Source organism: Oncorhynchus kisutch, linkage group LG8, assembly GCF_002021735.2.
Source record: "Oncorhynchus kisutch isolate 150728-3 linkage group LG8, Okis_V2, whole genome shotgun sequence".
NCBI classification, from domain to species: Eukaryota; Metazoa; Chordata; class Actinopteri; order Salmoniformes; family Salmonidae; genus Oncorhynchus; species Oncorhynchus kisutch.
The window spans coordinates 10,761,266-10,775,849 of record NC_034181.2 but is presented as its reverse complement, the minus strand read 5'-3'; the positions used below and the strand labels follow the sequence as shown (position 1 = coordinate 10,775,849).

The window sequence follows — 14,584 nt, the reverse complement described above, 5'->3', positions numbered from 1 at the left end:
ACATAGACATACTAACCTGTAGCACAGTGACATAGACATACTAACCTGTAGCACAGTGACATAGACACACTAACCTGTAGCACAGTGACATAGACACACTAACCTGTAGCACAGTGACAATTAGCTGGATGCAACAGAACACAAAAATAGCCATTATTTTTGCAATAATGAATTGCCACAGCTATAGACGTTTCCAAAAGAACAGAAGAAAGACCAATTCACAGCCATACTTTCACAAGTGTATTTATTTTCCTTCATTGAATTCCAATCAAATATTATTGTGCCACAGTATCTATTCATTATTCAATATTTGTACTTCATTTGAAGATTTGGTGGCATGTTCTTCTGAATGACTTTTGCTCAACCATTGAATGGAATGAACAAAGGCAGTGAGCCCACACACACACACACGAGCTATATAACTGGTCAAAGTCATTCAACCTTTTAAAACGATCAGGAGATTGACTCTAAACACCTAAGAGAGTGTACATCTGGGGACCATTCTAAGTTAACAGGAACATGGAGTGACAACCTAGACGGGAACTCAAAGTATTCACATAATATTGTTTCCCAGCATTACATTTAGTCCTAGGAAAATGTCAAGACCGTGAACAAACCAAGCAGGCCCTGCTCTGTCAGCCTTTCATTTACAGACCGTTACTTAAAGTCATCTACAGTGCAACGTAAACATGTACTACACCATGAAGACAATGCATTATCCCTGGTCTACATGGTGTAGAGAACGTCATTTGCACCTACGTTAGTGCATGTTGAGGCCAGCTTAAGGGCGATGCAATTGTAGGTTCATTTAAAAAATATCATGGACAGGGAGAGTTACACAAGAGGACATCAACTCTGTTCAAATGTCACCTTTCTATCCAGCCTCTCTTGTCTTTCTCTGAAATAAAAACAGAAAGAATCAGAATCAGAAATCACCTTCACTCTACACAGACCCAGAATTTGTGACAAGGTGCTGCCAGCAATAGATTACAGAAACAGTAATACTGTGTATAACAGGCTACTCAGACACACACATAACCCCACCGACCCATCTCCGACCCCCTGGGTTGTTTCTGACCAAGGCCCCTTGTCCTTCTTTGATGTCTTCCCAACCTCCCGTGGCGCAGGTTGGGAAGGACTAGGGCCTGATGGGGCCTGCAGGGAAAAGATAGATGTGTCTGCAGCAAGGGGCTGAGGATGGAGCAAGGGGCTGAGGATGGAGCAAGGGGCTGAGGATGGAGCAAGGGGCTGAGGATGGAGCAAGGGGCTGAGGATGGAGCAAGGGGCTGATATGGTATGGGTCTCTATGCCCTCTCTACACAGCATCAGAGAAAGTAGCAGAGTATCACGCAAACAAGACCAGAACAGGCCAGGCGAGACCAGTGTGTGTGTGTGTCTCCATCAATGACAAGTGTGTCAACACACACACACTGGTCTCGCCTGGCCTGTTCTGGTCTTGTTTGCGTGATACTCTGCTACTTTCTCTGAAAGGAAGGTGTCATGGTGTGTTTAATGGTATGAGTTCACAGGAATGCCTTTGGTGAGCTTTCCCACATGTCCTTATTACCTCAGCATGTAACATGTATGTAGATGTGTGTCCTTATTACCTCAGCATGTAATATGTATGTAGATGTGTGTCCTTATCACCTCAGCATGTAACATGTATGTAGATGTGTGTCCTTATTACCTCAGCATGTAACATGTATGTAGATGTGTCCTTATTACCTCAGCATGTAACATGTATGTAGATGTGTGTCCTTATTACCTCAGCATGTAACATGTATGTAGATGTGTGTCCTTATTACCTCAGCATGTAACATGTATGTAGATGTGTGTCCTTATTACCTCAGAATGTAACATGTATGTAGATGTGTGTCCTTATTACCTCAGCATGTAACATGTATGTAGATGTGTGTCCTTATTACCTCAGCATGTAACATGTATGTAGATGTGTGTCCTTATTACCTCAGCATGTAACATGTATGTAGATGTGTGTCCTTATTACCTCAGCATGTAACATGTATGTAGATGTGTGTCCTTATTACCTCAGCATGTAACATGTACGTAGATGTTTGTCCTGCTAAAGTGAGTGTGTGATACCTCCTCTGGCCTCCGGTGCTCCCTATCCACACAGGTAATGAATGACCTTTGACACTTATCTCCCTCCCTCTCTCTACGGATGAAAGCGAGGTGATCATCAATCCTCATCAACCCTTTAAAAACAGGGCAGGTGCGCTCCCCTCTCCCCCTTACGGGTGTAAACCATAGTCGTTAATTTCTCTACCTTCAGAACACAGGCTGAACGCTCCAAGTGCACCTGGGAGCAGGGGCCAAGACAAACCATCCCTTGTCTTCCATAGGAGAGTTATGGCGGGGGGGCTCTTGATGTCTACGAGGCCCATAAAAATAGGTCTGTCATTTGGTTAGCTAGCGAGCCCAGGAGCTACGGTAGCTGGCTTCTGTTCCAGTAGTGTAGTGTACTGAGGGAGAGGTTTATCCACAGGGTGTATGCTACATCACAAATGGCACCCTATTTCCCTATGGGGAACTAGTCCAAAATATTGCACTACATAGGGAAGAGACGTGCCATTTGGGACACAGCCTGGGTCTAGCCAAATATGAAGATATACTGTATCGTTTGATCAGATCAGAAGGGTTTTATGAGCGTGTGTGTGTGTCTGTGGTTTATGAGGGGGGCTCAGAGGATGGCAGGTGGGATCAATGGTAATCATGAATCATCGTTTTCTTTGTTCATTGGGAATTAAGACATTCGTGGGATATCTATTTTATAATTTCTATTTTATCATATCTTATCAGGTGGTTAGAGTGCTGGGCCAGTAGGGTGTTGGGCCAGTAGAGTGTTGGGCCAGTAGAGTGTTGGGCCAGTAGAGTGTTGGGCCAGTAGAGTGTTGGGCCAGTAGTGTTGGGCCAGTAGAGTGTTGGGCCAGTAGAGTGTTGGGCCAGTAGAGTGTTGGGCCAGTAACCGAAAAGTTGCTGGATCGAATCCCAGAGCTGACAAGGTAAAAATCTGTCATTCTGCTCAAGGCAGTTAACCCACTGTTCCCTAGTGGACCTTCATTGTAAATAATGACCTGTTCTTAACTGACTTACCTAGTTAAATAAAAAGTTTTAAAAAATTAAAAATACACTTTTTGTTTAAATTACCCCTATGTCTGTCTCTATAACATCTGTATAATGTACACTGAGTGGACAAAACATTAGGAACACCTGCTCTTTCCATGACATAGATTGACCAGGTGAATCCAGGTGAAAGCTATGACCCCTCATCGATGTCACTTGTTAAATCCACTTCAATCAGTGTAGATGAAGGGGAGGAGACGGGTTAAAGAAGGATTGTTAAGGCTTAAGACAATTGAAACATGGATTGTGTATCTACACCTGCTTCTACACCTGCATTGCTTGCTGTTTGGGGTTTTAGGCTGGGTTTCTGTACAGCACTTTGAGATATCAGCTGATGTACGAAGGGCTATATAAATACATTTGATTTGATTTGATTTGATTTGTATGTGCCAAAAGATTGAAGTGCCTTTGAATGGGGTATGGTAGTAGGTGCCAGGCGCACCGGTTTGAGTGTGTCAAGAACAACAACACTAATGGGTTTTTCACGCTCAACAGTTTCCTGCGTGTATCAAGAATAGTCCACTATCCAAAGGACATCCAGCCAACAAACACAACTGCGAGACGCATTGGAGTAAACATGAGCCAGCATCCCTGTCGACACGTTGTAGAGTCCATGCCCTGACAAATTGAGGCTGTTCTGAGGGCAAAAGCGGGTGCAACTCAATATTAGGAGGGTGTTCCTAATGTTTTGTACACTCAGTGTATATTGTCTATATAAAACCCTTTGTGGGTTGAAATGAAGACCATTGAAATCCTATAATTGAATTCAATGAAGAAGACATTCAAAAAGGGCTGAACTCTCAGGTGGACAGGAAAAGCCTGGCATCATATCAATATCTTATCTATTTACTGCCGTCTGCCGACAACGTCTATATCATATAACACGTCTCTGCATGACATCCTGCTGAACAGGAGATTCACTGTCAGTTAGTGAAACATTCAACTCTGTGTCACTGTGATGAATGTCTGTTACCATGTGAAGAGGGAGACAGAGTAACTGTACACGTAGCGAAGGTGGAAGAATTACATCTGATTGAGTAGCATCGTCTTGAGACCTGGACATGGTCTACTGTTTTTAGTAACAACCATCTAGCAGTAGTAGACTGGTGTGTAAAGCTAACAGGCTTTAGCTCAGTGGTGGGATCCCAGGAACAGACGGCCCAGGTATGAGACCCAATCTGTTACTGCAGATCACTGTTTTGGTTTCTTAGCTAAAACGTGTGTCCATGCTGTGTGTGTGTGTGTGTCTGTGCGCACGAGTGCGTGTGTGTCCGTGCGCGCAAGTGTGTGTGTGTTCGTGCGTGTGAGTTTGTGTCTGTGAGTGTGTTTCCGTGTGTGTGTGTGAGAGAAACAGTGAACCCACCTTTTCTGTTTCCTGAAGTGTAGATTGATCATCACCCCCATGGTTATCAGAGTAGCTATGGAAAACACAGAACCCAGCACCACTCCTAGGACATTATCTGGAACACAAACACAAACTAGAATAATACATAGAGCTTTCCTCAAAACCAAAGACATGTTACACACAACAAACTAATGTATCTCTCAGTGTAGAACAATTGATCAATGTGTTACTTATCAATGCAGCACAGGCAGAAGGAAACCAAGGAACTATATAATATTATTTGAAGAGGACTAGAAACACACACACACGAAGACAGACAGACAAACACACACACACACACACAGCCATCGCATGCTCCCTGAAGTTTTCCAATTAATCTCTCCATATGGTGGTTAGCTCCACATCTAACCACCATATGTACTGGCCCTCAGATGCTGGAGCAGAGGCCTCCTGAGTCCCTCTACCAGGCCAGGCCCAAAACCTGGGGCACGGGTTGACAGGCGGCCCTGATAAAAGACCTGCCTGTGGGCCTGGAGGCTATGAGCGCAGGGAGACTGGGAAGTCAGGTCTAACATTCTTCTGATCCTGGTTCAATAGCCTCAGGCAGATCATTACTTCACTACCCCCCACCCAATCTCATAGTACGGCCCAAGGGAGCAATAGAGGAATGCATCAGTGATCACACTGGACCATCACATTACCCCAGAGGGGGGGTCACAGGGACACCCCACAACATATGTACATGTAGGGAAGAGGTTGAGAAGTTATGTTAGGTGGATGTCACAAAAACAGTGGGAAACTAATTTGATCTTCTTGTTTATCTGTTGAAAACCACATTGATCCAAGGAACACATTGTTAGATGCCCAGTAACTTTTTCCATTAGAAAGTATTACTGCACGTTAAATCCCATCCTGGATTCAAGCTATCTGACAGAACCAGACTACAGCTTCAAGTTGTCTGAATGAACAACTGTTCTGCTGCAGTATTTCATGTGAAAGTCTGGGGAGAAAAGCAAGGATATAAACCAATCTCTCTTACTGCCCTTTGTACACATGCAAACACATAACCCATCCTCTAGCAGATATTATATCACCCATCCTCCAGTAGATATCATATCACCCATCCTCCAGTAGATATCATATCACCCATCCTCTAGTAGATATCATTTCACCCATCCTCCAGTAGATATCATATCACCCATCCTCCAGTAGATATCATATCACCCATCCTCCAGTAGATATCATTTCACCCATCCTCCAGTAGATATCATATCACCCATCCTCCAGTAGATATCATATCACCCATCCTCTAGTAGATATCATAACACCCATCCTCCAGTAGATATCATATCACCCATCCTCTAGTAGATATCATATCACCCATCCTCCAGTAGATATCATATCACCCATCCTCCAGTAGATATCATATCACCCATCCTCCAGTAGATATCATATCACCCATCCTCCAGTAGATATCATATCACCCATCCTCCAGTAGATATCATGTCACCCATCCTCCAGTAGATATCATATCACCCATCCTCCAGTAGATATCATATCACCCATCCTCCAGTAGATATCATATCACCCATCCTCCAGTAGATATCATATCACCCATCCTCCAGTAGATATCATATCACCCATCCTCCAGTAGATATCATATCACCCATCAGGACAGTCAAAACACACAGAACGTGAGAGTGCCATTAAGCCGTTGTTTACAACTAGCTAGTCTGTATGAGGGCTCTTAGAAGGCCAGTACAGGCTGATAACGGTGGAAGCCTGAGAGGCTGTGAGTTAAACCCACATAACATTACAGTCAACTGAATTAGTGGCACAGAGATCAAAAGAACCTTGTCACAGACAATCTGTGTACACACCAAATGGCACCCTATTCCCTATATAGTGCACAACTTTTGACCAGAGCCCTATTGACCCCTCCTTAAAAGTAGTGCACTAAACAAGAAATAGGGTGCCATTTGGGACGTATCCACAGCCATTCTATTTTTCCATTACTCTGCTTTAAAGTCAAGGAGAGTAACCTTCAAGTGTGTCTTCCTTCACGCTCCGTTTCCCCACACAGTTTGTGTCAATAAGGAGAAAGGAAAACACCATCACATGGAGGTGAGAGAAGGTGTCTCTTTAGGATGCTGCAGTACCTCTATAACTCTCACTTTACCAGCAGGCCTCCCGAGTGGCGCAGCGGTCTGAGGTGCTGCATCTCTGTGCTAGAGGTGTCACTACAGACACTCTGGTTCAAATCCAGGCTGTATCACAACCGGTCGTGATTGGGAGTGTCATGGGGCGGCGCACAAATGGCCCAGCATCATCTGGGTTTGGCCGGTGTAGGCCGTCATTGTAAATAAGAATTTGTTCTTAACTGACTTGCCTAGTTAAATAAAGGTTCAATAAAAAAATATAAAATGATAATATCCCACTGTCCCACCCACACATTCTCTCCACCCTTCCTCCATCCATCCTCCAACTCTCTCCTTCTCCACGTCTTCTCTTCTCCCTTCCCCCCAAGGAGATAAGGAGCACTGTGATTCTATCTTTCACTCATTCCCCTGATGGACACATGGCTGGGTTTTTACATGTCTGCAGATGCCATCCCAGTCCATCCTCCTGTATCAGATCTCCAGTCCACTACCTACTCATCCGGACTGGAGTCTGTCCAAAAAGATGGATGGAGGGAGAGAGTGGGGAGACTGTCCCACAGCCCACTGTACTGTGAAACAGGGCTGTGATGTCACGAGGGTCTGTATTGAGAAACAAGGCTAAACTAATGCAAACTCATTCATAGTCTGACAATGATCGGAGGTTACGTGTCAAGGATGATAAACAGAGGTTACAGTGGGGCAAAAAAGTATTTAGTCAGCCACCAATTGTGCAAGTTTTCCCACATAAAAAGATGAGAGAGGCCTGTAATTTTCATTAGAGGTACACTTCAACTATCACAGACAAAATAATCCAGAAAATCACACTGTAGGGTTTTTTATGAATTTATTTGCAAATTATGGTGGGAAATAAGTATTTGGTCAATAACAAAAGTTTATCTCAATACTTTGTTATATACCCTTTGTTGGCAAAGACAGAGGTCAAATATTTTCTGTAAGTCTTCACAAGGTTTTCACACACTGTTGCTGGTATTTTGGCCCATTCCTCCATGCAGATCTCCTCTACAGCAGTGATGTTTTGGGGCTGTTGCTGGACAACACGGACTTTTAACTCCCTCCACAGATTTTCTATGGGGTTGAGATCTGGAGACTGGCTAGGCCACTCCAGGACCTTGAAATGCTTCTTAAGAAGCCACTCCTTCGTTGCCATGGGCAGTGTGTTTAGGATCATTGTCATGCTGAAAGACCCAGCCACGTTTCATCTTCAATGCCCTTGTTGATGGAAGGAGGTTTTCACTCAATCTCATGATACATGGCCCCATTCATTCTTTCCTTTACACGGATCAGTCGTCCTGGTCTCTTTGCAGATAAACAGCCCCAAAGCATGATGTTTCCACCCCCATGCTTCACAGTAGGTATGGTGTTATTTGCATGCAACTCAGCATTCTTTGTCCTCCAAACACGACGAGTTGAGTTTTTACCAAAAAGTTATATTTTGGTTTCATCTGACCATATGACATTCTCCTAATCTTCTTCTGGATCATCCAATTGCTGTCTAGCAAACTTCAGACGGGCCTGGACATGTACTGGCTTAAGCAGGGGGACACGTCTGACACTGCAGGTTGAGTCCCTGGCGGCGTAGTGTGTTACTGATGGTAGGCATTGTTACTTTGGTCCTAGCTCTCTGCAGGTCATTCACTAGGTCCCTCCGTGTAGTTCTGGGATTTTTGCTCACCGTTCTTGTGATAATTTTGACCCCACGGGGTGAGATCTTGCGTGGAGCCCCAGATCGATGGAGATTATCAGTGGTCTTGTATGTCTTCCATTTCCTAATAATTGCTCCCACAGTTGATTTCTTCAAAACAAGCTGCACCTCTAGCAACTCCCCATCCCGCATGAGGGAGCGTAATCATCGACTGACACTAATTAGCATAACGCAACGGACATAAATATTCCTAGAAAATATTCCTATTCATGAAAATCACAAGTGAAATATATATATTTGCTTTACAGCCAAAGCTAGACAAGTTTATCGATAGCCTAGCATAGCATTTTGTCCAGCTAGCAGCAGGTAACTTGGTCACGGAAATCAGAAAAGCAATCAAATTAAATCGTTTACCTTTGATGAGCTTCGGATGTTTTCACTCACGAGACTCCCAGTTAGATAGCCAATGTTCCTTTTTTCCAAAAATATTATTTTTGTAGGCGAAATAGCTCCGTTTGTTCTTCACGTTTGGCTGAGAAATCGCCCGGAAATTGCAGTCACGAAAACGCCGAAAAATATTCAAAATTAGCTCCATAATATCGACAGAAACATAGAAAAGGTTGTTTATAATCAATCCTCAAGGTGTTTGTCAAATATCTATTTGATAATATATCCACCGGGACAATTGGTTATTCAGTAGGACGGATTGGAATAATGGCTACCTCTGTATTTTACGCGAGAGTCACTCTGGGAGCCATGAGGTGACCAGTTGCGCAATGTAGCCGCTTACGGGTATTCTACAACATAAATGCGTAAAACTACGTCACAATGCTGTAGACACCTTGGGGAATACGGAGAAAAAGTAATCTGGTTGATAGCCCATTCACTGCTCAATAGGGACGCATTGGAACGCAGCGCTTTCAAAACATGAAGCACTTCCGGATTGGATTTTTCTCAGGCTTTCGCCTGCAACATCAGTTCGGTTATACAATATTTTTACAGTGTTTTCTATCCTAAGCTGTCAATTATATGCATATTCTAGCATCTTGTCCTGACAAAATATCCTGTTTACTATAGGAATGTTATTTTTCCAAAAATGAAAATACTGCCCCTTAGTCACAAAAGGGTGCAGATTCAGTCTTCCCAGCCTGGTGCAGGTCTACAATTTTGTTTCTGGTGTCCTTTGACAGCTCTTTGGTCTTGGCCATAGTGGAGTTTGGAGTGTGACTGTTTGAGGTTGTGGACAGGTGTCTTTTATACTGATAACAAGTTCAAACAGGTGCCATTAATACAGGTAACGAGTGGAGGACAGAGAAGCCTCTTAAAGAAGACGTTACAGGTCTGTGAGAGCCAGAAATCTTGCTTGTTTGTAGGTGACCAAATACTTATTTTCCACCATAATTTGCAAATAAATTCATTAAAAATCCTACAATGTGATTTTCAGGATTTTTTTTTCTTCTCATTTTGTCTGTCATAGTTGAAGTGTCTCATCTTTTTAAGTGGGAGAACTTGCACAGTTGGTGGCTGACTAAATACTTTTTTTCCCCACTGTACGTGTCGAGGATGATAAACAGAGGTTACGTGTCGAGGATGATAAACAGAGGTTACGTGTCGAGGATGATAAGAGGTTACGTGTCGAGGATGATAAACAGAGGTTGTGTGTCGAGGATGATAAACAGAGGTTGCGTGTCGAGGATGATAAACAGAGGTTGCGTATCGAGGATGATAAACAGAGGTTGCGTGTCGAGGATGATAAACAGAGGTTGCGTGTCGAGGATGATAAACAGAGGTTGCGTGTCGAGGATGATAAACAGAGGTTGCGTGTCGAGGATGATAAACAGAGGTTACGTGTCGAGGATGATAAACAGAGGTTGCGTGTCGAGGATGATAAACAGAGGTTGCGTGTCGAGGATGATAAACAGAGGTTGCGTGTCGAGGATGATAAACAGAGGTTGCGTGTCGAGGATGATAAACAGAGGTTGCGTGTCGAGGATGATAAACAGAGGTTGCGTGTCGAGGATGATAAACAGAGGTTGCGTGTCGAGGATGATAAACAGAGGTTGCGTGTCGAGGATGATAAACAGAGGTTGCGTGTCGAGGATGATAAACAGAGGTTGCGTGTCGAGGATGATAAACAGAGGTTGCGTGTCGAGGATGATAAACAGAGGTTGCGTGTCGAGGATGATGATCAGAGGTTATGTGTATGCAGAATGTGTTGTTTACACACTATCACAAGCACACCAAGTATTCACTGTTTCATACTGCATGATGCAGCCACCACCATGCTTCACCGTAGGGATGGTGCCAGGTTTCCTCCAGACGTGACGCTTGGCATTCAGGTGAAAGAGTTCCATCTTGGTGTCATCAGGGCAGAGAATCTTGTTTCTCATGGTCCGAGAGTCTTTAGGTGCCTTTTGGCAAACTTCAAGCGGTCGGTCATGTGCCTTTTACTGAGGAGTGGCTTCCGTCTGGCCCCTCTACCATAGATTGATGGAGTGCTACAGAGATGGTTGTCCTTCTGGAAGGTTCTCCCATCTCCACAAAGGAACTCTAGAGCGCTGTCAGTGACCATCGGGTTCTTGGTCAACTCCCTGACCAAGGCCCTTCTCCCGCGATTTCTTAGCTTGGCAGGGCGGCCAGCTCTAGGAAGAGTCTTGGTGGTTCCAAACTTCTTCCATTTAAGAATGATGGAGGCCACTGTATTGTTCGGGACCTTCAACGCTGCAGAAATGTTTTGATACCCTTCCCCAGATCTGTGCCTCGACACAATCCTGTCTCAGAGCTTTTCAACCTCGTGGCTTCGTATTTGCTCTGACATGCACTGTCAACTGTGGGACCTTATATAGACAGATGTGTGGCTTTCCAAATCATGTCCAATCAACTGAATTTACCACAGGTGGACTCCTAATCAAGTTGTAGAAACATCTCAAGGATGATCCATGGAAACAGGATGCACCTGAGCCAATTTCAGTTTTAATACATTACTACAAAAATGTAAAAACCTGTTTTCGCTTTGTCATGATTGAATATTGTATGTAGATGGATGAGGGGGGGGGAGTATTTAATACATCTTAGAATAAGGCTGTAACAAAATGTGGAAAAAGAGAAGGGGTCTGAATACATTCTGAATGCACTGTATGAAATAAATAGGAGTTACTTTCTGTAGCGATGACTGTTGACCAGAATCCTCCATCGTGGGTTTATTAGTAGTTCAGAGCACTTTACATTTCAGAGGAGGACTTGACTGTCAAAATCTGACAAGAAATACTGGAAATAAATATGAACAAGTATAAATAATACCTCCCCTGTAATATGGAAATGGTGTGTCTGTGTCTCTCAGCTTTGCTCTGATCCAAAACACAAGCTCCCTCCCTCAGGTCTTTGTGACCGAGAGAGAGAGAGATGCAGATGAGAAAGAATATGAAAAAATAAAAAGAGAAGAAGTGAAGATAGAGAGCCTCTTTAATCACAATAGATTGTTTACTCTGAGGTCCCAGACAGGGACCTTGTTTATTCAGGAAGGCTCCCTCACAGAGACATTGGTGCAGAGGGACATGACAGGTTTAAATGTCTTGCACTGTGATGGCATTTCAAGTTCCTCCTCTCTATACAACCTGCTTCTTCAATTCCGACACACTCTCTCTTTCTCTCCCTTTGTCTACATTGACATTTGAGTTATTTAGCAGACGTTCTTATCCAGAGCGATTTACAGGAGCAATTAGGGTCAAGGTGCCTTGCTCAAGGGCACAGACAGATTTTTCACCTAGTCGGCTCGGGATTCGAACCAGCAACCTTTCATTTACTGGCCCAACGCTCTCAACCACTAAGATACCTGCCGCCAGTCTCTCGCAATTTCTGCACTATGCCTTGTTGCCATATGGAAATAAACAGAGCAAGACCTTTTCATTGTTTTATTTCCTCTGCCTTTTTCAGTCAGCATCTCTACCTTTCTCTCTCTCTCTTTTCATCTGTCCTCTGCTGCTGTCATTTCGACTTTAATCATCTCCTCCGCTCCTCCTCTGAGCGTGACTTGACCCAGCCCAATTCTACAACTTGATGATTCTTTCTCCCGAGTCCTTTTTGAAGTTAGGGACTTTCTCTCTCACCCTTCCACTGCGTGACTCATCTCCCACGCCGAAGAATATTAAAATGGATTAGCAGAATAAATTACCCCTGATAAAGGTCATTTATCCCTGATAAAGGTAATTTATCATACACAGAACCAGGTTCAAATACTATTTCCAATCAATCAAATACTTTATCTGTGGTTTATTGAGTTTGTCTGGCAGTACGAAACGTATTGAATTCCCAAAACGGCAAACCCCACCCATCTAGCGCTCAAAATAAATAAAATATTTAAAAAAAAAAAATTCAATACATTTTTTCCCCCCTTTTCATGACCACAATCTTGTCTCATCGCTGCAACTCCCCAACGGGCTCGGGAGAAGCGAACGTCCTGTCATGAGTCCCCTGAAACATGACGTGCCAAGCTGCTCTTCTTAACACTCGCTCTCTTAACCCAGAAGCTAGCAGCACCAACTGATGACTGAGTCAGCCTGTAGGTTCCCGGCCCGCCACAAGGAGTCGCTACAGCGCAATGAGCCAAGTAAAGCCCCCCTGGCCAAACCTTCCCTTAACCCGGACGATGCTGGACCAATTGTGAGCCCCCCTATGGTACTCCCAGTCACGGCCGGTTGTGACAGAGCCTGGGATCGAACCCCAGGCTGTAGTGACGCCGCAACACTGGGATGCAGTGCCTCAGACCGCTGCACCACTTGGGAGGCCGTATATATATATATATATATATATATATATATATGAAAGATTTTAAATAGTATCTGCTCCAGTGGAGGCTGGTGGGAAGAGCTGTAGGAGGACGGGCTCATTGTAATGGCTGGAATAGATTCAATGGAATGGTATCGAACACATCAAACACATGGAAACCACACTTTTGACTCTGTTCATTTATTCCATCTCAACCATTACAATGAGCCCGTCCTCCTATAGCGCCTCTCACCAGCCTCCACTGATCTGCTCATACAGTATGTGTACATGACGTGGTACATTGTCAATGGAAGCCAATAAATTATAATTAGGGACTGGCAGAGCTCCAGTCCTGGTGACAACAAATGTTGATCTCCTTTGACAGAGAGAACTGTGTGTCACCTCTCCTGTCACATCAAATCACATTTTTATTGTCACGTGTCGTAAACAACAGTGAATTTCCCACAAGGCTAACTACTCTGGATGTGGAGACCTCTGTTCTACTGTATCACCCTGCCCTTTACTACAGCTAACTACTCTGGATGTGGAGACCTCTGTTCTCCTGTATCACCCTGCCCTTTACTACAGCTAACTACTCTGGATGTGGAGGCCTCTGTTCTACTGTATCACCCTGCCCTTTACTACAGCTAACTACTCGCTACAGCTAACTACTCTGGATGTGGAGACCTCTGTTCTACTGTATCACCCTGCCCTTTACTACAGCTAACTACTCTGGATGTGGAGACCTCTGTTCTCCTGTATCACCCTGCCCTTTACTACAGCTAACTACTCTGGATGTGGAGACCTCTGTTCTCCTGTATCACCCTGCCCTTTACTACAGCTTACTACTCGCTACAGCTAACTACTCTGGATGTGGAGGCCTCTGTTCTACTGTATCACCCTGCCCTTTACTACAGCTAACTACTCGCTACAGCTAACTACTCTGGATGTGGAGACCTCTGTTCTACTGTATCACCCTGCCCTTTACTACAGCTAACTACTCTGGATGTGGAGACCTCTGTTCTCCTGTATCACCCTGCCCTTTACTACAGCTAACTACTCTGGATGTGGAGGCCTCTGTTCTACTGTATCACCCTGCCCTTTACTACAGCTAACTACTCGCTACAGCTAACTACTCTGGATGTGGAGACCTCTGTTCTACTGTATCACCCTGCCCTTTACTACAGCTAACTACTCTGGATGTGGAGACCTCTGTTCTCCTGTATCACCCTGCCCTTTACTACAGCTAACTACTCTGGATGTGGAGACCTCTGTTCTCCTGTATCACCCTGCCCTTTACTACAGCTTACTACTCGCTACAGCTAACTACTCTGGATGTGGAGGCCTCTGTTCTACTGTATCACCCTGCCCTTTACTACAGCTAACTACTCGCTACAGCTAACTACTCTGGATGTGGAGACCTCTGTTCTACTGTATCACCCTGCCCTTTACTACAGCTAACTACTCTGGATGTGGAGACCTCTGTTCTCCTGTATCACCCTGCCCTTTACT

The 14,584-nt window shown here is 44.3% G+C and overlaps 1 protein-coding gene across 1 annotated transcript in view; it reads right to left on the bottom strand.

Annotated features, from left to right (window-relative positions):
* Window positions 1-227: 227 nt before the first annotated feature.
* The window catches only part of LOC109896194 (sushi domain-containing protein 2), a 33,474-nt gene continuing 19,117 nt past the window's right edge, over window positions 228-14,584 (bottom strand). The window contains exons 14-15 of the mRNA XM_020490489.2: window positions 4,505-4,601; window positions 228-898 (exon numbers count right to left, since the gene is read on the bottom strand). Coding sequence (XP_020346078.1) covers window positions 850-898; window positions 4,505-4,601 — 146 coding nt within the window. The 3' untranslated portion in view covers window positions 228-849. The remainder of the gene's footprint in view (window positions 899-4,504; window positions 4,602-14,584) is intronic.